At 41.2% G+C, this 19575-nt stretch overlaps 1 protein-coding gene across 4 annotated transcripts in view; it reads left to right on the top strand.

Moving 5' to 3' along the window:
* The window catches only part of DOCK4 (dedicator of cytokinesis 4), a 469859-nt gene that overhangs the window by 337976 nt on the left and 112308 nt on the right, over positions 1–19575 (top strand). For all 4 annotated transcript variants that reach the window (XM_077997203.1, XM_077997201.1, XM_077997202.1 and 1 more), the window contains exons 24-25: positions 11577–11704; positions 13824–13958. In XM_077997203.1, coding sequence (XP_077853329.1) covers positions 11577–11704; positions 13824–13958 — 263 coding nt within the window. The remainder of the gene's footprint in view (positions 1–11576; positions 11705–13823; positions 13959–19575) is intronic.

The following is a 19575-nucleotide window of genomic DNA, read 5'->3' as shown; positions in this document are numbered from 1 at the left end:
CCTCACAGACACACCCAGAAAAATGTTTAACCAACTATCTGGGCACCCCGTGGCCCAGACAAGTTGATACGTTAAAATTAACCATCACAAATCCCAAGGAGAAAAAAGCAGAGGAGGCGTGCAAAGTAACACACATGGCTGCAGAATAGTCATGGTTGAGCTTAAGAGTAGAAATTAACACATAGAGAAGACAGAAAGAAGGACATATGTGAATGTCAGCACCACAGAAAGGAGTGGAATGTTGGCCTGGGAAGATTCGAGACAGGTTGTGTTAAGGGTCTCTGGGCAGCCACACAGCTGGACAGAGTGGGCAGGAGGACTGAATCACCCCCTTAGTCACACCCCCAGGGTCAGATTCTAGAACATCTGACCAAACCTGAAGGACACAGATAACATTTGGAATCTAAATAGATTGGTATCTGATGTCTAAATAATCTGGGGTCCAGGTGGACTTATTTAAAGCATTAAAAATCAGCAACTCATTTTTCCCTTTCTCCCCCAAATTTTATTCTTCCTATTTGTTGAAGGCCATGAATAGAAGAGTCTAAATAGTTTTGGAGAAGACAGCTTTGGCAATGACAAAAGGGTAGATTTGATGTGGAGGGATTGTTGGAGAAGAAGGGTGCATGGAGGGTAGCAGAGAGACATAGTTTAGGGCATGGTAGTGAGAGGTCAGGAACAGGGTCTCCCAGACTTTGCAAGGTCAAATTCTGCTAGAGCTGTGGGTTTTACATTCACTTTGCATTTGTCACCACTGCTTAGTACTTGATTTGTTTAGCAGATGTCTGCAGGTAATGCTGAGCCATTTTCTTGCTAAAAAATAACTATATATGTTTCTATTTTGAAAGAATTGAAGAGTTTATCAGGCAAAAACCCAGCACAGATAATAGAAGTGAGTATAAAGACCTAAAGGCACTCATCATGTACCATTGGTGAGAAGATTGCTGGTATAACTTGCTTTTGCCTACAAACTAAAAAATAAGTGTTTTAGGGTAGGTATTTTTTAAAGTAATCAAGTATTTTTTTGTTTTGTTTTTGTTTTTTTTCTTTTTGGCGGAAACTCCCCAGTCCCCATTAAGAATCTTGTGGATTTTATACAAAACTGCAATAAAAAATTAAGGGAAAGAAAGAGAAAGGTAGACTATTACTCTGTTTTTAAAATATACCTAAGAATTAATGCCCTCCCCAACACTTTAGGCCATAATATAAAGAAAGGATGTTTGATGGGTTTTTCTGTTAATTTGACAACTTCAGGAATAAAATCTTACTACAGTTGATGGGTGCCTAGTAGCTTTTATTTCTTAGAACTGTAAAGTGCAGTTTAGTGTTGGGTTTTATTGCATTGCAAGTGATTAAATTTCTTTTATTCTTAAAAATGACATTTGTTTAGAACTTTTCTGCTAGCCAGGGCTTGCAAAATACAGAGTCCTTATAAAGAATAAAGTTGTGCAAATAAGGGCTTCTTTCTTCTCTAGATGCAGAGTAATAATGCAGGACCACTGGAAAAAAATGTACAGACCTTAGTTTTTTTCATATGAAATTTGTGATGATGATCCAATATAAAAGTATATTTTCAAAAACTACCTGGGACCTCAAGAAAGCCTTTGGCTAAAAATCATTAGTGTTCTGTTCTTTCAGTCTCTACCCCTTTATCTCACCCCACTTCTTCCCCCTTACCTGTATTCCCCTCTGGCTCCCTCTCCCAGGCTTTTCCAAAGGGAAAAGACTCAGGGGCGAATGCCTTTCCGGGTGTTCTTCACCATCAGGGAGCTCTGAAAGCACTTGCTGAAAGTGTAACAGTTTCCACTGGGTTTCAGGCTCTTTTCTTGGATTTTATGAAAGATTTGCCCACATAATGATTTTGCGTTTTCTGTTTTTGTTGTTGTTGTTGCTAAAGTTTAAACAGCTATAACCATGTTTAAGTGGATGTTCTTAATGAAGAACCTAGAAAGATTATCTTTGAAAGATAGTTTCTATGTCTGTCTCTAGACAGGGCAAAGATAAAATTAAGAGTTTTAGGTAACACCTCACCCTGCACATAGAACTTAAGATGAAAAATATGCCTCACTGAAATCATAGTTGCCCCTAGGTTTTCACTGTGGGTTTTGAAAACAAATGTAAACTCATATATTTTGGGAGTCACAAGACTCCCTTTCAACTTAGTTCTCTTACTATGTTTCTGAACTTTTCAATGCTGATTGACAGTATAGCAAGCACATTACTGGGGAAAGGGTGACACCTGTATTATTTCATTTCTTACACGTCACTCATCCACATTTGCACAGATTTCCAGAGGGATGGGGAGCATGTGTGTCACAGGCAGCTGCCGTGGCTTGCAAGGTAGTGGGAATCGCTGTCTCCCCGTGCTCAGAGCAAGCACCAGCAGATGGAGTCATTGTAAACTAGACTGATAATGGGCCTCCTGCACTCTTCCTGTTTAAGCTCTGTTTAAACCTGAAGACAGAAATGCCAGGCTCTATTTCAGTAGCTTGTAATATCCAGTAGAACTCATGATGGAGTTCATTCATTCAACAAATATTTATTATGGGCAGACTCCACAGTATTATCTTAGAAATATATTATGATGGAAATACTATAACAAATTGAACCGATAGAGTCCCTGTCCGATGTCTGTTTACAGTAAAGCACAAAAGTAGATGTCGAACAAGTAATTATATATATATATATATATATATTTTTTTTTTTTTTTTTTTTTTTTTGAGACGGAGTCTCGCTCTGTCACCCAGGCTAGAGTGCAGTGGCCGGATCTCAGCTCACTGCAAGCTCCGCCTCCCTGGTTCACGCCATTCTCCTGCCTCAGCCTCCCGAGCAGCTGGGACTACAGGCACCCGCCACCTCGCCCGGCTAGTTTTTTTTTTTTTTGTATTTTTTAGTAGAGACGGAGTTTCACTGGGTTAGCCAGGGTGGTCTCGATCTGATCTCATGATCCGCCCGCCTCAGCCTCCCAAAGTGCTGGGATTACAGGCTTGAGCCACCGCGCCCGGCAAGTAATTATAATATGATAAAGTACAGCAGCATTTGTGATGGGGCAAGTTTCCAAGATGCCATGCAGCAGGGAAATCTGAGCAAATCTTGGGTCTCATTCCACCTGCTTAGCCTCAGTTAGTGCCATCCATGTGCTGACCCAACTCTCACATTTGTATTTCTAGGCCAGATTTCTCCTCAGGGCTCCAAACTTGAGTATCCAGTTGTGCTCTTAACATCTCTTGTGGATATTTCACAGGCTCCTTAAACTCAGCATGTCTGAAATGGAAATCTCAACTTTTTTCTCTCTGAGCTTACTCTTCCTCGGCTCAGTAGGTGGCAGCACCATCCACCTAGAAGCCTCAGAGTCATTCCTTCTCCCTTTTGCCCTTTGTCTCTGTCCATGGCCAAGACACCTCACGTGAGTCTGTAGCTTCTCCACACCCCCACTGCCTCCTCTCCTGTCCAGCCTCACTTGTTCTGAGCTGCTTCTGTCCTTTCTGTCCTTGTTTCCTGTATTTCCTTTCGCCTACCCGTCTATTAGCCAAAGTTACCTTTAGAATCATACCAGATGATGTCACTTCCAGCTCCTCCTCACATCCCAGTTCTGTTTTATTGGGGGGCACGCTCCAGAATTGATCTTCCATGCCCCATGATGTGGCCCCGTCCACCTGTCTCATCCCATCTCCTTGCTACTTTTCTCTAGAATCCACTTTCTTCAGCTCCTGCCTAACAGAGTTAATTCCCACTTATCCTTCATGGTTTAGTCTCTTATTTTCTCAAGAAATCTTGCTGCCCCACCCACTCAATTATCACTTTTATAGTACACTGTGTTTTGCTTCTTGAATCACCTAGCACAGTTGTAATGAAATAAGAGAATTGGGTATTTCATTGATTGATGTCTGTTTCCCTCCTCCACCCCAGAAGGGAAAACCCCAGAGGCCAGGGACTTTATTTGCCTTGATCACAATGATATCTCCAGCTTCTCTAATAGTGCCTGGTGCAAAGTAGGTGCTTAATAGATGTTTCATAAACACTAGGTACTGACTGAGTCATGGGTTAGGGATCAGGATACAGTAGCAAAAGCTACTAAATAGCCGGGCGCGGTAGCTCACGCCTGTAATCCCAGCACTTTGGGAGGCCGAGGCAGGTGAATCACCTGAGGTCAGGAGTTTGAGACCAGCCTGGCCAACATGGTGAAACTCTGTCTCTACTAATGTAGCAGGACAAGCTGCAGACAAAACCCTTCAGACACCAAGTTAAAGAAGGAAGGGCTTTATTCGGCGGGGAGCATCGGCAGGACTCGCATCTCAAAAACCAAGCTCCCAGAGCGAGCAATTCCTGTCGCTCTTAAGGGCTTACAACTCTAAGGGGGTCCGCATGAGAGGGTCGTGATCGATTGAGCAAGCAGGTGGTATGTGACTGGGGTCTGCATGCACCGGTAATTAGAACGGAACAGAACAGGACAGGGATTTTCACCGTGCTTTACCATACAGTGTCTGTTAATCTATAGATAACATAACTGATTAGGTCAGGAGTCAATCTTTAACTACCAGGCCCAGGGTATGGCGCAGGCTGTCTGCCTGTGGATTTCATTTCTGCCTTTTAGTTTTTATTTCTTCTTTCTTTGGAGGCAGAAATTGGGCATAAGACAATATGAGGGGTGGTCTCCTCCCTTACTAAAAATACAAAAATTAGCCAGGCATGGTGGACCGCACCTGTAGCCCCAGCCAGTCCAGAGGCTGAGGCAGGAGAATCACTTGAACCTGAGTGGCGGAGGTTGCAGTGAGCGGAGATCATGCCACTGCACTCCAGCCTGGGCGACAGAGCAAGACCCCATCTAAAACAAAACAAACAAACAAACAAAACACTACTGAATAAATGATGTGTATTTAAAAAAATCTTATTGGAAAAGCAACTTTTGAGCTAAGAATGAGCATGAATATGACAATAAAACAGTGTGTGGCAGGGCAGCTATGTAAGGAGTCCCAGGCCAGGAGGTGGCACAACTATCAAAAGTAAGATGTACACAGTACATGTGTCTTGCTTTAGGAAAGATGCCTGAGGTGGAGGCATTTAGGGTGCAATTAAAGCCAGTGGGTGGGATCTGGGAGCTTAATACAGGGATCATCCGTAGCCTTCCACTGTTGCTTTCCTCTGTGATCCTGACATTGTCTTCATGAGAACGTAGCCCACTGAATCTGCAGTCCTTTCCTCTCTGAGTTCTTGTTGTCTGTATTCCAGTGTCTGAAAGGCTTGTTTGCAGGTTTTGTGACTGGCTGTGACTTTGGCAGTTCAATTCCTGGTGGCTTTGATCACAGAGGCCCATCCCAGCTCTGATGTCAGGCTTTCTGTAGTCAGCAGTTTTGCTACATGCAAAGCTGTGCTGCTGCGTGTCCTTCTGCCTCCCTTGTTTACAATCTCCCCCTACTGAGGCCGCCCCACAGCAGTGCCCATGTCCAGCCCATGCTACAACCCAGTTTGTGGAATGTGATGGCCAACCATCGTGTGTTGTCATGGGACTCAAAGACCTCGCTCTCTTGGTGACCGAAGCTGGCTTCAAGGATCCATCTAAAGCTTATTGATAGAGACCAAAGTGTGACTCCTCAAAATTAACCTAAAGGAGGAAATCTACCCCCATTTCTTAGCTTCCCTTGCTCCTTCCTAGTCCCGTGTCCATTGGGGATTACTGATGGGAGCTGGCTGTATATCCACTCAAGTGTATAGCAAAAAAGTAAATGAGAGTCACTCCTTATACACTCAAGGAGACATAAAACACCGTGAGCTTTATCTGAGATGTGGAATATGAGTGTATCAGCCCTTTCAAGGAGAGAATCTGCACGGCAGATTCTATTCTTAAATGCATGGAAAGTTAGTGAATGTTCAACTTGGGTTTGCTTTATGGGGGGTCTTATTTAACGGGCCTGTTTGTTTTCTTTTAAAGGTAAGAATTAGCATATCAACCAGTCAGCTTATTTGGCATTTACCCACCCGTTCTATCAATTGCACTGGCTGCCATTGCCCAGGTAATGGAGAAAAAGCGAATCTGCAAGCTAGGTTGTTATGTATTTCTTTTTATACATGCCACACACGAATTATTTGTCTACCTTCCTTTTTTGCAGTCGACATTTTCTTAACAGTTGGCTGCAAATTGAATTTCTAGAAATCAAATCCCCCTAGCTGAAGGAACATATCAGATAAGCTTTATCTTCCTTTCTAATTAAACATTACTGGGCAGTGACTCCTGGCACTTAAATTCTCAGGGTTTTTTGTTTTTTTGTTTTTTGTTTTTTGTTTTCCTGGTTCTTTTTGTCAAGTAATTGATATTTGTAAATAAGTATTTAAGTTCCTTGGTGAGGCTTACTGTTTAAAGAAGGTCTTGCAATGAATTATTTTACAAGTTTGGATTTGCATATTCTGTATATATTTGTTTTCTTCATGTATAGAATGCCTGTGCCTTATGTTGTCTGTTTTGATGCTAAACCTGAGGCCAGACCTCAGGTAATCCAGTGGCAGGCACCAAAAGAAATAGGAGACTCTGGTTGAGTGTGGTGGCTCACGCCTGTGATCCTAGCACTTTGGGAGGCTGAGACGGGTGAATTGCCTGAGCTCGGGAGTTCAAGACCGGCCTGGGGAACATGGTGAAACCCCGTCTCTACTAAAAATACAAAAAATTAGCCAGGCATGGTGGTGTGTGCCTGTAATCCCAGCTACTCAGGAGGCGGAGACAGGAGAATCACTGAAACCCAGGAGGCAGAAGTTGCAGTGAGCCGAGATTGTGCCATTGCACTCCAGCCTGGGCGACAGAGCGAGACTCTGTCTCAAAAAAAAAAAAAAGAAGGAGAGAGAGGCACTTTCCCAGTTATGGATGCTTTATTTGCACTCCTTATGATTTTTAGTAGCATACAGAATCACTTTTATCTATAGATAGAGGAAATTAGAGGAAAAAAATTGAAAGAGGAAGAAAGGAGAATAACACTTACATAGCACTCATTGCATTCCAAGCACTGCTAGCTACTATAATCCGTAAAACAATCCCAGGAGGAGTTACCATTGCTGTCCTCGTTTTACAGATGAAAAGACTGAGGCTAGTCTTTCACAGAACTGGAATTCTAATCTAAGCAGTCTGATTCTTGGGTCCTCAAGTAGAAAGAAGGCAACAAATAGGGATCTTGAACAGGGTCAGTGGTGCAAGTCAAGTAGAATTTTTAATTTTGATCAAATGTAACTTATCACTTATCTTTGATAGTTTGAGGTTTTTGTACCTGTTTAAGAAATCTATGTCTAACTCAGGGTCACTAGGATTTTCTCCTATGTTTTCTTTCAGAACTTTTTTTTTTTTTTTTTTGAAACGGAGTCTCACTCTGTCTCCCAGGCTACAGTGCATTGGTGCAATCTTGGCTCACTGCAACCTCTACCTCCCGAGTTCAAGCGATTCTCCTGCCTCAGCCTCCCTAGTAGCTGGGACTACAGGTGCGTGCCGCCCCGCCCAGCTAATTTTTTGTATTTTTAGTAGAGACGGGGTATCATCATGTTAGCCAGGATGGTCTCAATCTCCTGACCTCGTGATCTACCCACCTCAGACTCCCAAAGTGCTGGGATTATAGGCGTGAGCCACCGTGTCCGGCTCTTTCAGAACTTTTATACTTTTAACCTTTGCATTTAGGTCTATAATCTATCCCAAGTTAAATTTTGTATTTGGGGTAAGGTAAGGATAGAGGGTTTTTTTCAATTTTTTTTAACATATGTGTATCCAATTGTTTTAGCACCATTTGTTGAAAAAACTTGTTTCTCCATTGAATTACCTCAGCATCTGTTAAAGAAAAAAAAATTTAATGACATTTGCTGTGGATGGTAAGTGTTATGCACGTCCCTGTGAAGAGACCACCAAACAGGCTTTGTGTGAGCAATAAAGCTTTTTAATCACCTGGGTGCAGGTGGACTGAGTCCGAAAAAGGAGTCAGCAAAGGGAGATGGGGTGGGGCAGTTTTATGGAATTTGGGTAGGTGATGGAAAATTACAGTTACAGGGGGTTGTTCTCTTGCGAGCAGGGGCGGGGGTCACAGGGTGCTCGCTAGGAAGCTCCTGAGATTCATTGTCCAGGAGAAGGAATGTCACAAGGTCAATTGATCAGTTAGGGTGGGGCAGGAACAAATCATAAAGGTGGAATGTCATCAGTTAAGGCAGGAACTGACTATTTTCTCTTCTTTTGTGGTTCTTCAGTTGCTTCAGGCCATCTGTATGCATATGTGCAGGTCACAGGGGGTATGATGGCTTAGCTTGAGCTCAGAGGACAGTAAGGCAAGCTTTTTTCAAGGTGAGGGTCATAGTGATAGCTGTGGGGATGGCTACAAAGGGATTTTGCAACAGGGAGAGAGATTGGGCTAAATTTCTAATATAGCGTGGGTAAGTGGGACTTTATAGCCAAGGAACAGAGTTGGGGTGTATACACAGGAAATTATTAAGAGGAAGTATTAAAGATAAGGTGGGAGGTGGGGGCAGGGAGTGTGCAGATTCTGGTTAAACTGGCCTAACAGGATTCTTGCTGAGGACAGGGCAAGGTGATCAGATATCACCTGAGGATGGTGGAGGATGAGGAACCCAATCACATATCAAGGGTGTTATCAACTTTATATTAATATATTGTTGGGATTGATTTGCTAAAGTTTTGAAAAGGGTTTTTGTATCTGTAGTTACAGATACTGGGTGGCAGTTGACTTGCAGACAAGACAAGGCTGAAATGTGGGCATGGTGTGTGTGAAGTTAGGGTAGAGCCAAGGAGCAAACTAATTTATTCCACAGAACCTCAGAAGATTCAGGTAGGCTTCAGAAAGGATCAGGAATTGAAAATATCGGGTAGCTCTGAAGATGAAATTGATTAATTTTCATATGCATTGCACCCTTCATCTTCAGAGAAACTTATCAGCCCAAGAGAAACTATCTCAGATACTGAACTCTGGGGACCCCTGCCCCAGCGGAACACCTATCTTCCCCATCCAACAGTGATGCCTCATTAGTTCACAAGCTTTCCTAGGCATACAGAGATTTTGTGATTTCCAGTTAGCATTTTAGTACCTTACTTGTAAAGATGAATGGACAAAGAAGGATCATCAGATATTGGAGAAAAGCCCCTAATGTGAAAAGCAGAAGCCAAAATAAAGAAAAAAGTAATCCCAGCGCTTTGGGAGGCCGAAGCGGGTGGAGCATCTGAGGTCAGGAGTTCAGGACCAGCCTGGCCAACATGGTGAAACCCTGTCTCTACTAAAAATACAAAAACTAGCTGGGCGTGATGGCACGTGCATGTAGTCCCAGCTACTGGGGAGGTTGAGGCAGGAGAAACACTTGAACCCAGGAGGCAGAGGTTGCAGTGAACTGAGATTGCGCCACAGCACTCCAGCCTGGGCAACAGAGTGAGACTCCGTCTCAAAAAAAAAAAAAAAAAGGAAAAAGAAAAAAAAGAGTAACTAGGAAGAAAAAGATAGTTTAGGGAGCAAAACTGTTACCAGAAGAAGGGTCTTGAGTGTGAGATGTCCAGGTTCTTGGCATTCTAAACAAAGAATTGGGCAAAACACGCAAAGTAACAAAGGAATGAAACACAGGAACCAAGCAACAAAAACGGGAATTTATTAAAGCGAGAAATACTCCACAAAATGAGAGTCAGCCCGAGCAAGCAGCTCTAGGGCCCAGTTAGAAAGTTTTCTGGGTTTGAAGTACTTCTTTTGAGGTCCCTTATCTGGATGAAGGATTTGGTCTATGGCTAATTAAAGGCTGAGGTGAATTGGCACCCTATGCAGATGAAGGGATGGTGTCTGCTTGGCCTGTGGTCAATCCAGGGCACTTTCCCTTTCCATCTGAGAGGTGGTGAAGGGGAGAGTTGCAGGGAGAGGAAACTTTGATACTTGTTACCCAGACGTGGGGAGTGGGGGGTTTTTCCTTTTGGTTCAGCTTTTGGAAGTTTGCATTAATAGGCCTTAAGGTCCCTGCCCCCAAACTCAGGTGTTTTCTCTTTTTATCCAGCTTTGGGAAGTCGGCATAAATTGGCCTGAGATTCCCTGCCCCAGACCTTAGTGTTTTTCCTCAGTTCAGCTTTAGGAAGTCAGAACAAATTGGCCTCAGATTCCCTGCTTCCAGACCCTGTTTTCCTGCCTCAAAACAAATTTTGAAAAATCTCGGATTTCCTCAGGGAGAGAAGAGAATGCATCTATGAAACAAGAATGGGAAGCTCTGAAAAGAGAACATTCAGAGAAATAAACAGGAATGGCTGCATAATGAAAATACAAGACCTGGTGCTCAAAAGTTAAGAATTTCAAGGTGGCAGTAGCATCGCTTACACCAGGCACAGGGTCCTTCTGAGCACAGGGACCTGTGTGACTTCTCAGGTTACACAGCCACGACACTGGTCCTGGGAGGGAGAAAGCTCTTAGAAATAAAATAGCTGATAGCATAAATAATAAAATGGAATACATGATTTGGAAGATAAGGTATGGAAATTACCAGAAGTTGAACAAAAAGAGGGGGAACATCCTAGAAAAGCAGAAGATAGCTCAAGAGATTCAGTGTAAATGTAGTTGAATTTACAGGCAAAGGATAGAAGAAAATAATCCTAGAAATAATTCAAGGCAAATTCCCAGAACTGAAGAACACAAATTTATAGATTGAAAGGGTCAAGGCAAGTTACATAATCATGAAATTTTGAATTACCAGGGATAATTTCCCAAAAGCTTTCAAAGAGAGAAAAACAAAACCAAGCAAAAATCCAGTCATGTACAAAGGTTTAGAAATCAGAGCAGCAGCAAAACCATAATGTTAACTTAGCCAGAAATTGTGATATAACCATTTTGAGAGGCTTGAGGGAGAAAAGGCAGTGTATTAGTCCACTTTCGCTCTGCTGATAAAGACATAATCAAGACTGGGTAATTTATAAAGAAAAACTGCTTTAATGTACTCACAGTTCCACGTGGCTGAGAAGGCCTCACAATCATGGAGGAAGGGGAAAGGCACATCTTACATGGTGGCAGGTAAGCGAGAATGAAGCCAAGTGAAAAGGGAAACCTTTTAAAAAACCATCAGATCTCGTGAGACATGTTCACTACCACAAGGACAGTATAGGGGAAACCACCCCCATGATTCAATTCTCTCCCACCAGGTCCCTCCCACAGGGAATTATGGGAGCTACAGTTCAAGGTGAAATTTAGGTGGGGACACAGCCAAACCATATCAGGGGGTTAAAAAAACAAAACAAAACTAAGTCCTCATCTACCATAGTGGGAAGTCAGTAGGTGGTCTCTCTTAACGAAAGTTCAGGAAACAGCAAGAGAAGCATGTGATTTAGAAATGTAAAGGTAAAACAAACAATTCTAAAAAGATAATCTATTTCACCTGAAAGTGTCAAAGGCCTCCTGAGTGTAGGAATTGTGCATTAGGGAAAGGAACTGATGTTTTTCAATATAAACCTTGCAGAACTAACACCTTTGTAACTACATGTGTTAATAATTTAACAACTAAAATTGAATTAAAAGTAGATAAGGATTTGCCCTAGGTATTGCGTGGGACTCCAACAGATGTGACACTAATGACTCTTCTCTCTTCAGATTCCCGATACATTCTTCTGCCTGTCGTGTTACATCACCTCCACATTCACTTGCAAGAACAGAAGGACCTGATCATGTGTGCACGTATCCTTAGCAACGTATTTTGTCTCATCAAGAAAAATAGCTCGGTAAGTAAATACAGGTCATAGTATATAGTTCCCATCAAATGACTTCTGGAAATAACTTGTAATAGTCTACAGAAACCACACTAAAGAGGAAGCCTCTTAGACTCACTTTTATTTCCAGCTGGGCTGGACTTTTTGCTCCTCTTTGGAAGGAATTTTTTTAACCTTGTGGGATTCTGTAACCCCAAATAACCTGGGTTCCCCAAACTTGTATTTCAAGGAAGAACTGCATACTGAGTGAGAAAAATTAGAAAGCTCAAAGCCTCCCACACGTGTCTTTAATCTTGATATGATGACTGCTCTGTGGCAAGAATAAATTACTTCTTGCAACGTGAAGTCGTTTTTGATCCATTCTGTGAAAGGCCACTTCATGATACTCAGAACTTGGCTATGGTCCTCGGGCTGAGTCCTCTGGAAATTGCAGAAGCAAAGGACAGCTCCAGGAGATTAGGGGTATCTTACAATATAACCATTACTTGGCCCCAACAGTGATCTCCAAATTGTTATGGATTTGGGGATTCCTATCAATGTGCTTGACTCTTGATGCAATGCAATTGCGTTAGAGAATGCACTGCAAAATGAGAAAAATCACATGCTTGCCTATAAATGGGACAACTCAGAGTATTTGTGTTCATGGCTCAGGGGTCTGGTGTGAAATCCACATATGGAGAATATCCTGTTCCACTTCTGCCAATATGCAACTGTTAAGTAACCATTTTGCTCATCGGTAACAGGTTTTATGGAGCAGAGTTTGGCAGTGAGTGCCAAGAATCCTGTTTCTCTGCTTCCCTATTACCTTTAGGTTGCAGTTTTCCCAATTTGTCAGTTACGATCAGCTTCCGAAGATCAGTGAGCTGGGATGGGAACTCAGTGGAGTTGTTGGAGATAGAGCCCCAGTAGCATGGGAACAGAGTTGGCATTTGAGAGAAAAAAGCTGGAAATTCTGCCTCTGGAAGTGTAATAAGAGGAACCTGCATGGAACAAAGCAGTTGACTTTTTCCCACCCCCATGATCCAGGCCCCAAAGGTGATCTGGAACTGGACAGAACCGTGGTGACAGAAGGCATGAGTTCAGTTTTAAACCCCACTCTATAAAATTCTACAAAGAATAACTATGCTATGCCTAGTTAGAATCTTTTTCCAAATTATAATTGCTGAGAGTAAAATGTTAAGTTAGATAGTTCACTGCACAAAACCAAAAACTGCAGAAGAGAAATAAAAAGAAATCACCTCCACAACTTCTGCTCTCTGTAGACATTCAGAGCAGAAACCAAGTCATTGGAGGAAAAATGTTGGTAGTTTTCTTGCAAGAGTAAGAAAATTTATCGTGAGATCCTAGCCAAAAAACTCTTTCAAACTCGTAGTTTCTGAAAGTATTTTTTACAAAGAGTGATTTCCTTGGTTAGGAGCATTTGTACATAGAGTTTTGTTTTGTGCAGGTGGAATAAGAACCCAATTCCACATACAGTCAGTGCAGAGCAATTTGGGTTTCTCTTTCAAGTCCTGAGGCATGGATACTATTAGCTTTGCATCAGAGAAGCAGTTTCCACATGGCCACATGACCTTAGATCTACTCTGTAGCTACGGGTATTTGGGCCAAACACCATTTCCCAATATTTACTTACAAAGATTTTTACACATCATTTTTTATAGGAATAGCCATTTGTACTTAAAATAGAGTTTTGGAAAATGACTGATGTAACTCCAATGATGAGAAAAGTAAATATAAGCACAGTCTGGAACCGATAAATTATAGACCAAGAACCAGGATGGACTTGCAGTGAAGATTCAGGCTTAGAGAGGCAAACTGACTTGCCTGAGATCACACACCCTTTTGGGAGCCTAGCTGGTGTTCTGAGTTAGACTGGTGTGTCTGGTGTACGTTCATGATATCACCCACCTTTTTACTTGTACCTCAGGTATCCATGGCACCACTGAGTTGTGTACTCTTGGGTAAGCCATTATCTTCTCTGTGCCTTTGTTTACTGTAAAAGGAGATCATTCACTTAGGTGAAATCCAGGTCTCTCAAGTTCTCTGACTCTTTGATTTCCCCTTTTCTGTTAGATTGAAGTGCATGTTAAACCCCAATTTCCTGAACACATTATTTTTTTTCTCTCTTAAGGAAAAATCTGTGCTGGAGGAAATAGATGTGATAGTGGCCAGCTTGCTGGATATTCTGCTGAGGACCATATTGGAGATCACCAGCCGACCTCAGCCGTCCAGCTCAGCAATGCGGTTCCAGTTCCAGGATGTCACTGTAAGATCATAGAGCAGATGGCACGTGGAACAGGGCCTGGTTATGCTTGTTAAAGCTTCAGTCACGTTGCAGGTGGCTTGATGTTATAATCTGGAAAATCTGACCTTAGGAGAGTAACCCATGAGCATTTCAAAATCATATGAGGTTACCTTCATTTTACAAGGAAACCAAGATATAAAGCATGTTTGTTAAAGGAACTTGGAGTAAGTGGTTTTTAATGGCAGAAAGCCAGCTTTGATATTAGTCATACCATGTCCGGTTTAAATTAATCCCAGATTTTATGTCCCAAGTCAACTTGATAACTTTTTATTTTCTTATCATCCATCAAATTGCTTGAGGAAATGAGAAGAGTGAAACAGAGTAATAGGAGTCAGGGGCCCTGAGTTTTCATTCCAGATTTTTCAATCTGACTAGTCATGATCATAACTTTTCTCGGCCTCAGTTTCCTTAGTTAGGAAATGAGAAGGTTGAAATTGGCAATTTTATTTATTTATTTATTTTTTGGGACGGAGTCTTGCTGTGTCGCCCAGGCTAGAGTGCAGTGGCGCAATCTTGGCTCGCTACAACCTCCACCTCCCAGGTTCAAGCGATTCTCCCTGCCTCAGCCTCCTGAGTAGCTGGGATTACAGGTGCCTGCCACCATGCCCAGATAATTTTTGTATTTTTAGTAGAGACAATGTTTCACCATGTTGGTCAGGCTGGTCTCGAGCTCCTGACCTCAGATGATCCACCCGCCTCGGCCTCCTGAAGTGTTGGGATTACAGGCATGAACCACCATGCCTAGTCTGCAATTGGCAAATTTCAAGGTGCTTTGAAGTGCCACTATTTTGAGTCTAATATTATATCTGTATTTTATATTCATGTAAAACATTAAGAAAAAATATTAAGAAATAATATATCTAGCAGTTAAAAATGTGTATCTATTTATGTATATACAGGAATACAAAATGGTATAGCTACCATGGAAAATAGTGGCTCTACTATATATACTATAATATACAAGTTATGAACGGTGCACTTTCTCAATACTCTCATCAGCATTTGGGGTTGTCTCTTTTGGAGTGGAGAGCGTTCTGATAGCTATGTAGTGGTATCTTATTGTGGTTTTAATTTTCACGTCCCTAATGGCTAATGATGCTGAGCATATTTTCACATACTTACTTGCCATCTAAATATCCTCTTCAGTAAAATGTCTTTTCATGTCTTTTTGTCATTTTTTTAATTGGATTGTTTTTCTACTGTTGAGTTTTTATTTCTTTTTATAATATGTGGTTTTCTTCTCCTACCCTGTAACTTGTTTTTTCATCCTCTTAACAAGCTCTGCAAAGCAAAAATTTTTAATTTCGTATAAGTCCAGTTTATTAATTTCCTTTTATGGTTCAAGCTTTGACTCTTTTTGCCTAGCCCTGTGTCTTAAATGTTATCTCCTAGTTTCTTTCCTAAAAGTAGTGTAGTTTTATATTTTACATGTAAGTCCTTAACCATTTTGTATGTGTCAGATAATTCTAACAGTCTGACATTGCAATGTGGACATCTATTATCTTTTTCATTCAATTTGAGATTTTCTTAGATCTTAATAGGATGTGTTATTTTCTCTTATGACCAAGACATTTCTATATTATAAGGTTTTGGATCTTACATAAACCTTCTGTTTTAGCTGGCTTTATGTGACACCACTGATCAGGGGAACAGTGAGTGCCTACATGTTATGGTGAGACAGAGATAGAAATCCAGCTTTGCCTCTTGGCTTCCGTTGACACCTGAGGCAAGAGGGCTTCTTGTTACTGCTGGTTGAGGTGGAAGTTCTGGCTCTGCATGTGGTCTCTACTGACAAAGTGGTGGGAGTGGCTTTGTTACTGCTGGGCCATAGTAGCCATCCTGACTCTCTACTAGGCCTCTGTGACACCACCTCAGTAGGGAGGGAAAAACTGTGACTTGTTACTGCCAGTTGTGGGTGGAAGTCCAGGTTGCTCCCGTTGTTTTCATGACCCATGGGTATGAAAGTACCTGCTCCCTTTTTGACCTTCTCTGGCTCCACTCTAGGAGAGATGTTGGGGCACCTCACTACATCCTCATGAGGATGGAAGTCTAGGCTCCTCACTCAGCCTTTGCGGTGAACGGGTGACTGAGGCCAAAGTTTTCCGTGGTGTTCAGCTAGAATAGAGCAGTTGTGGCTAAAAGTATTGCCCTGCAGGGCTGCTCTTTCCTAGTCCTTTGGCTGGAGAAATAAGGTTTTGTTGGGACTCTTTCTTTTGTCTGCCAACTATTGGTCTTTCACAGTTGCTGGCCTCTTCAGCCTCATGTTTGAAATATATGAGGCAAAAAAGAAAACCCAAAAATCTACACCATGCCCTTCCTCAGGTCCCAAGGTTCTTGGCCAGTCTGCCCTCTCTCCCCTCCTGTCAGAGTCTTTTTCTATTTGTTTTGTATTTGATATTCAGGTTTTTAGTTGTACTTAGCAGGAGGAATAGGGGAGAAGTGTCTCTATACTTTCAACCTGGAAGAGGAAGGATGTCTCTTTCATTATGGTTTTGATGGTAACATTTTAATTGTTTCCTGGCAATATAACTCTTACATAGTTCAAAAGTTATAATGGCACAGCAAACAAAATCATAGCAAATGCTGGACATGGTTAAAGATTGCCTGAGATCAAAAGCTAAAACATTTGTTAAACTGCTTTCTATCGACGTGCAGAGTGTACCAGGTTGTTGTGCATCAGATCTCTATGGCATACATGTGGTCTTCAGGTCATATGGTGTAATAACCAATGCTAATTAGGAGACTTCAGGAAGTCAGTGAATCAGGTCTGTGGGTGGAGGTGGGGTAGGGCAGGCAGAGTGATTGTCCCATGTACTAAATTATAAGAAAATCACATGAGGAGAATCCTTCCTGCATGGCTCTGTGGTACCCCTTGCTGTGTAAGAAACCAAACTCTCAAGGTATGTGGGGTGAAATTTTCCATGAAACACACACATAAATTATTTGACATCTTTGCTTTTATGCTTTAAGACTTTTTTTTTTTTTTTTTTTAAGAATACTTGGACAGACCTAGCTTGATTTCTTCTCTGCCATTGCACTGACTCTGATGTTGGTCAAGTTATTAATGTCTCTAAGCCTCTGTTTCTTTGTCTTTAAAACAGAGAAAATAGGCTGAGTGTGGTGTCTCACGCCTATAATCCCGGCACTTTGGGAGGCCAAGGCGGACGTATTGCTTGAGACAGGGGTTCGAGACCCGCCTGGCCAACTTGTTGAAACCCCTACTAAAAATACAAAAAAATTAGCCAGGCATGTTGGTAGGTACCTGTAATTCCAGCTACTTGGGAGACTGAGGCACAAAAACGGCTTGAACCCAGGAGGTGGAGGTTGTAGTGAGCCAAGATCACACCACTGCACTCCAGCCTGGGTGACAGAGCGAGACCGTGTCTCATAAATAAATAAGTAAATCAGAGAAAATAGTTGTACTTATCTCAAAGTTAGTGTGAGGATTCCTCAGATCTGTAAAGGTGTTTAAACAGTATCTGGTCTGCTAACTCGATCAATGCTGGCCATTAGTCATTATGGTAGCAGCAGCAGTCACAGTCATACCATGATTGTTGCAGACGTGCTTGATGTATTGTTGTTGTTATAATAATTCTATGGCGAGAAATATGCCTTGGTCTTTCACAAAATCCATTCTCTGGAGACTGAAGATCTGTTGAATTTCTTTATCATTTTCTCACAGAGAACAGGCTTTCTGAATAGGGAGTCTTTACATGACAGTTCTACATTGAGCACCTTTTCATTCTGTGCAGACACATATGGAAAAGTGCCCATGACAGGTAGACACACTGTAAGTAAACACAGATCCCACAGTGTGCCGTGATGAATTCTTCCAGTGTTCTGTAAGCACCATGATTGTTACCCTGCCTCCCAGCCACACCAGCGTGAGCACTGGCTTCTGCTGTATCATAGTTCCAGATAACAGAGGCCTTATTTTTACAATTTAAAAGGATTGTACTTTTTGTTTTCCCACCAACTGTTTTTTGAACTTTAAAATGCTTTCTCTAGCGAGAAAAAAAAAAAAAGCACCATTGTGATAAATTCCTTTCAACAGTCTAATTATAGGTAGAAGCAGATTTTATAAAGCAGTACAAATGACCACTTGCCTTGCATTCTCAACTGATGGAGCTCCAGAGTTCCTTACAATTATAAATGCTTACTTGTTCATAACTCTGTTAAGTACCATTTATGGAGCAAGTGATTCTTCTGGGCATAGGCCAGGTCTAAGACAGCTACTCTGATGTGTTCATCTAAAAATTTCATGTGTTGTCGGTTTGTGATTGGGGTATGGAAATGGGTCTGGGTTAATTCTATAAGAAATATGTGGAAAAAATAATGTATGTGTATAATAGCTTTCATGAAGACAGTTGTAGCCCTCCAATACCCGTGCTATACAAAATCATTTATAGAAATTCTCATTATACTCAATCTATACATAAAATGGCCACTGAGGACTACAGAGTTTTCAAGGTGATTTATATATAAGAAAGTATTACACTGCAGCTAAGTACATCTTGGCCACTGATGGCTTTTTATTTCTTCTTAACAAATTATGGATCTAGGATTTTCATATCGATACATTCTTAAAATATCTTAAAAACAAAGAAAATTACATTATGGATAAAATATACATTAGTAATTGGACGTCACCACTAAAAAACTTAGTCATGTAACCAAATACCGCCTGTCCCCCAAAAACCTATGGAAATAAAAAAATTAAAAAATTAATTAAAATTTAAATTTAAAAAATAGAGCAAAAAAATTACATTATGGATAAAATATACATTAGTAATTGGACATGTAGGCCTCCTAACAGAGTTGAATGTGGTTGGAGTTCCTAAACAGCATAAGTGAATAAATGACATTGCAGAGTAGATGTTGGGATTGACAATAATCATCCTAAGTGCCTCAGGGATTATATGTCATGATTATAAGTTATTCAAATGGGCCTAAGTCAGATATGACAAATAAAATCATAAATCTGGATTCAAACAGGTTGTTCCCCTATGTATACTGACTGTAAAGACTTAAGATGAAAGTCTATTCATTATTGCATACTATTTCTTATTACTAAATTTACAACAAATAATGTGTCATTTTTCCCACTTTAGCATATTTCACTATTCACAGGATTGTGTGTTGAAGTAAATGTCTTAGGAAAATTAATCTAGTAGCTGTATTGGAGACAATGTGAATATGATATGGAAAACCTAAGAGATGGAAAAGAGATGAATGGGTTTCTGCTAACTAGATTTGCATTTTTAAGTCAAGGCGTATTAAGAGAAAGGTAAAAAAGTATGAACCTTAGTTATCAACTGATGGATTCCAGTATACTTACTAATATTTTAATTATAACCAAAAAAATCAGGTGTATTTTCTCTATACAATCAAATAGTCTGAGCAGAAATAGATGAGTCACTGAGTTCCGACTTCTAGAACCAGAGATACCTGAGTTCACATCCCCAGTCTCACAATTCTCAAGCTGTGGAACCTGGGGTAAATTTCTGAACCTTAAGAGATAATTATCTTTTCTTTAAAGTGAAGTTGATTGTGTCTCCCCAACAAAGCCCAAATAAGG

This window comes from Macaca mulatta, chromosome 3, assembly GCF_049350105.2.
Source record: "Macaca mulatta isolate MMU2019108-1 chromosome 3, T2T-MMU8v2.0, whole genome shotgun sequence".
NCBI lineage: Eukaryota > Metazoa > Chordata > Mammalia > Primates > Cercopithecidae > Macaca > Macaca mulatta.
The sequence above is the reverse complement of the archived record's forward strand: the minus strand, read 5'-3'. Positions and strand labels throughout refer to the sequence as shown.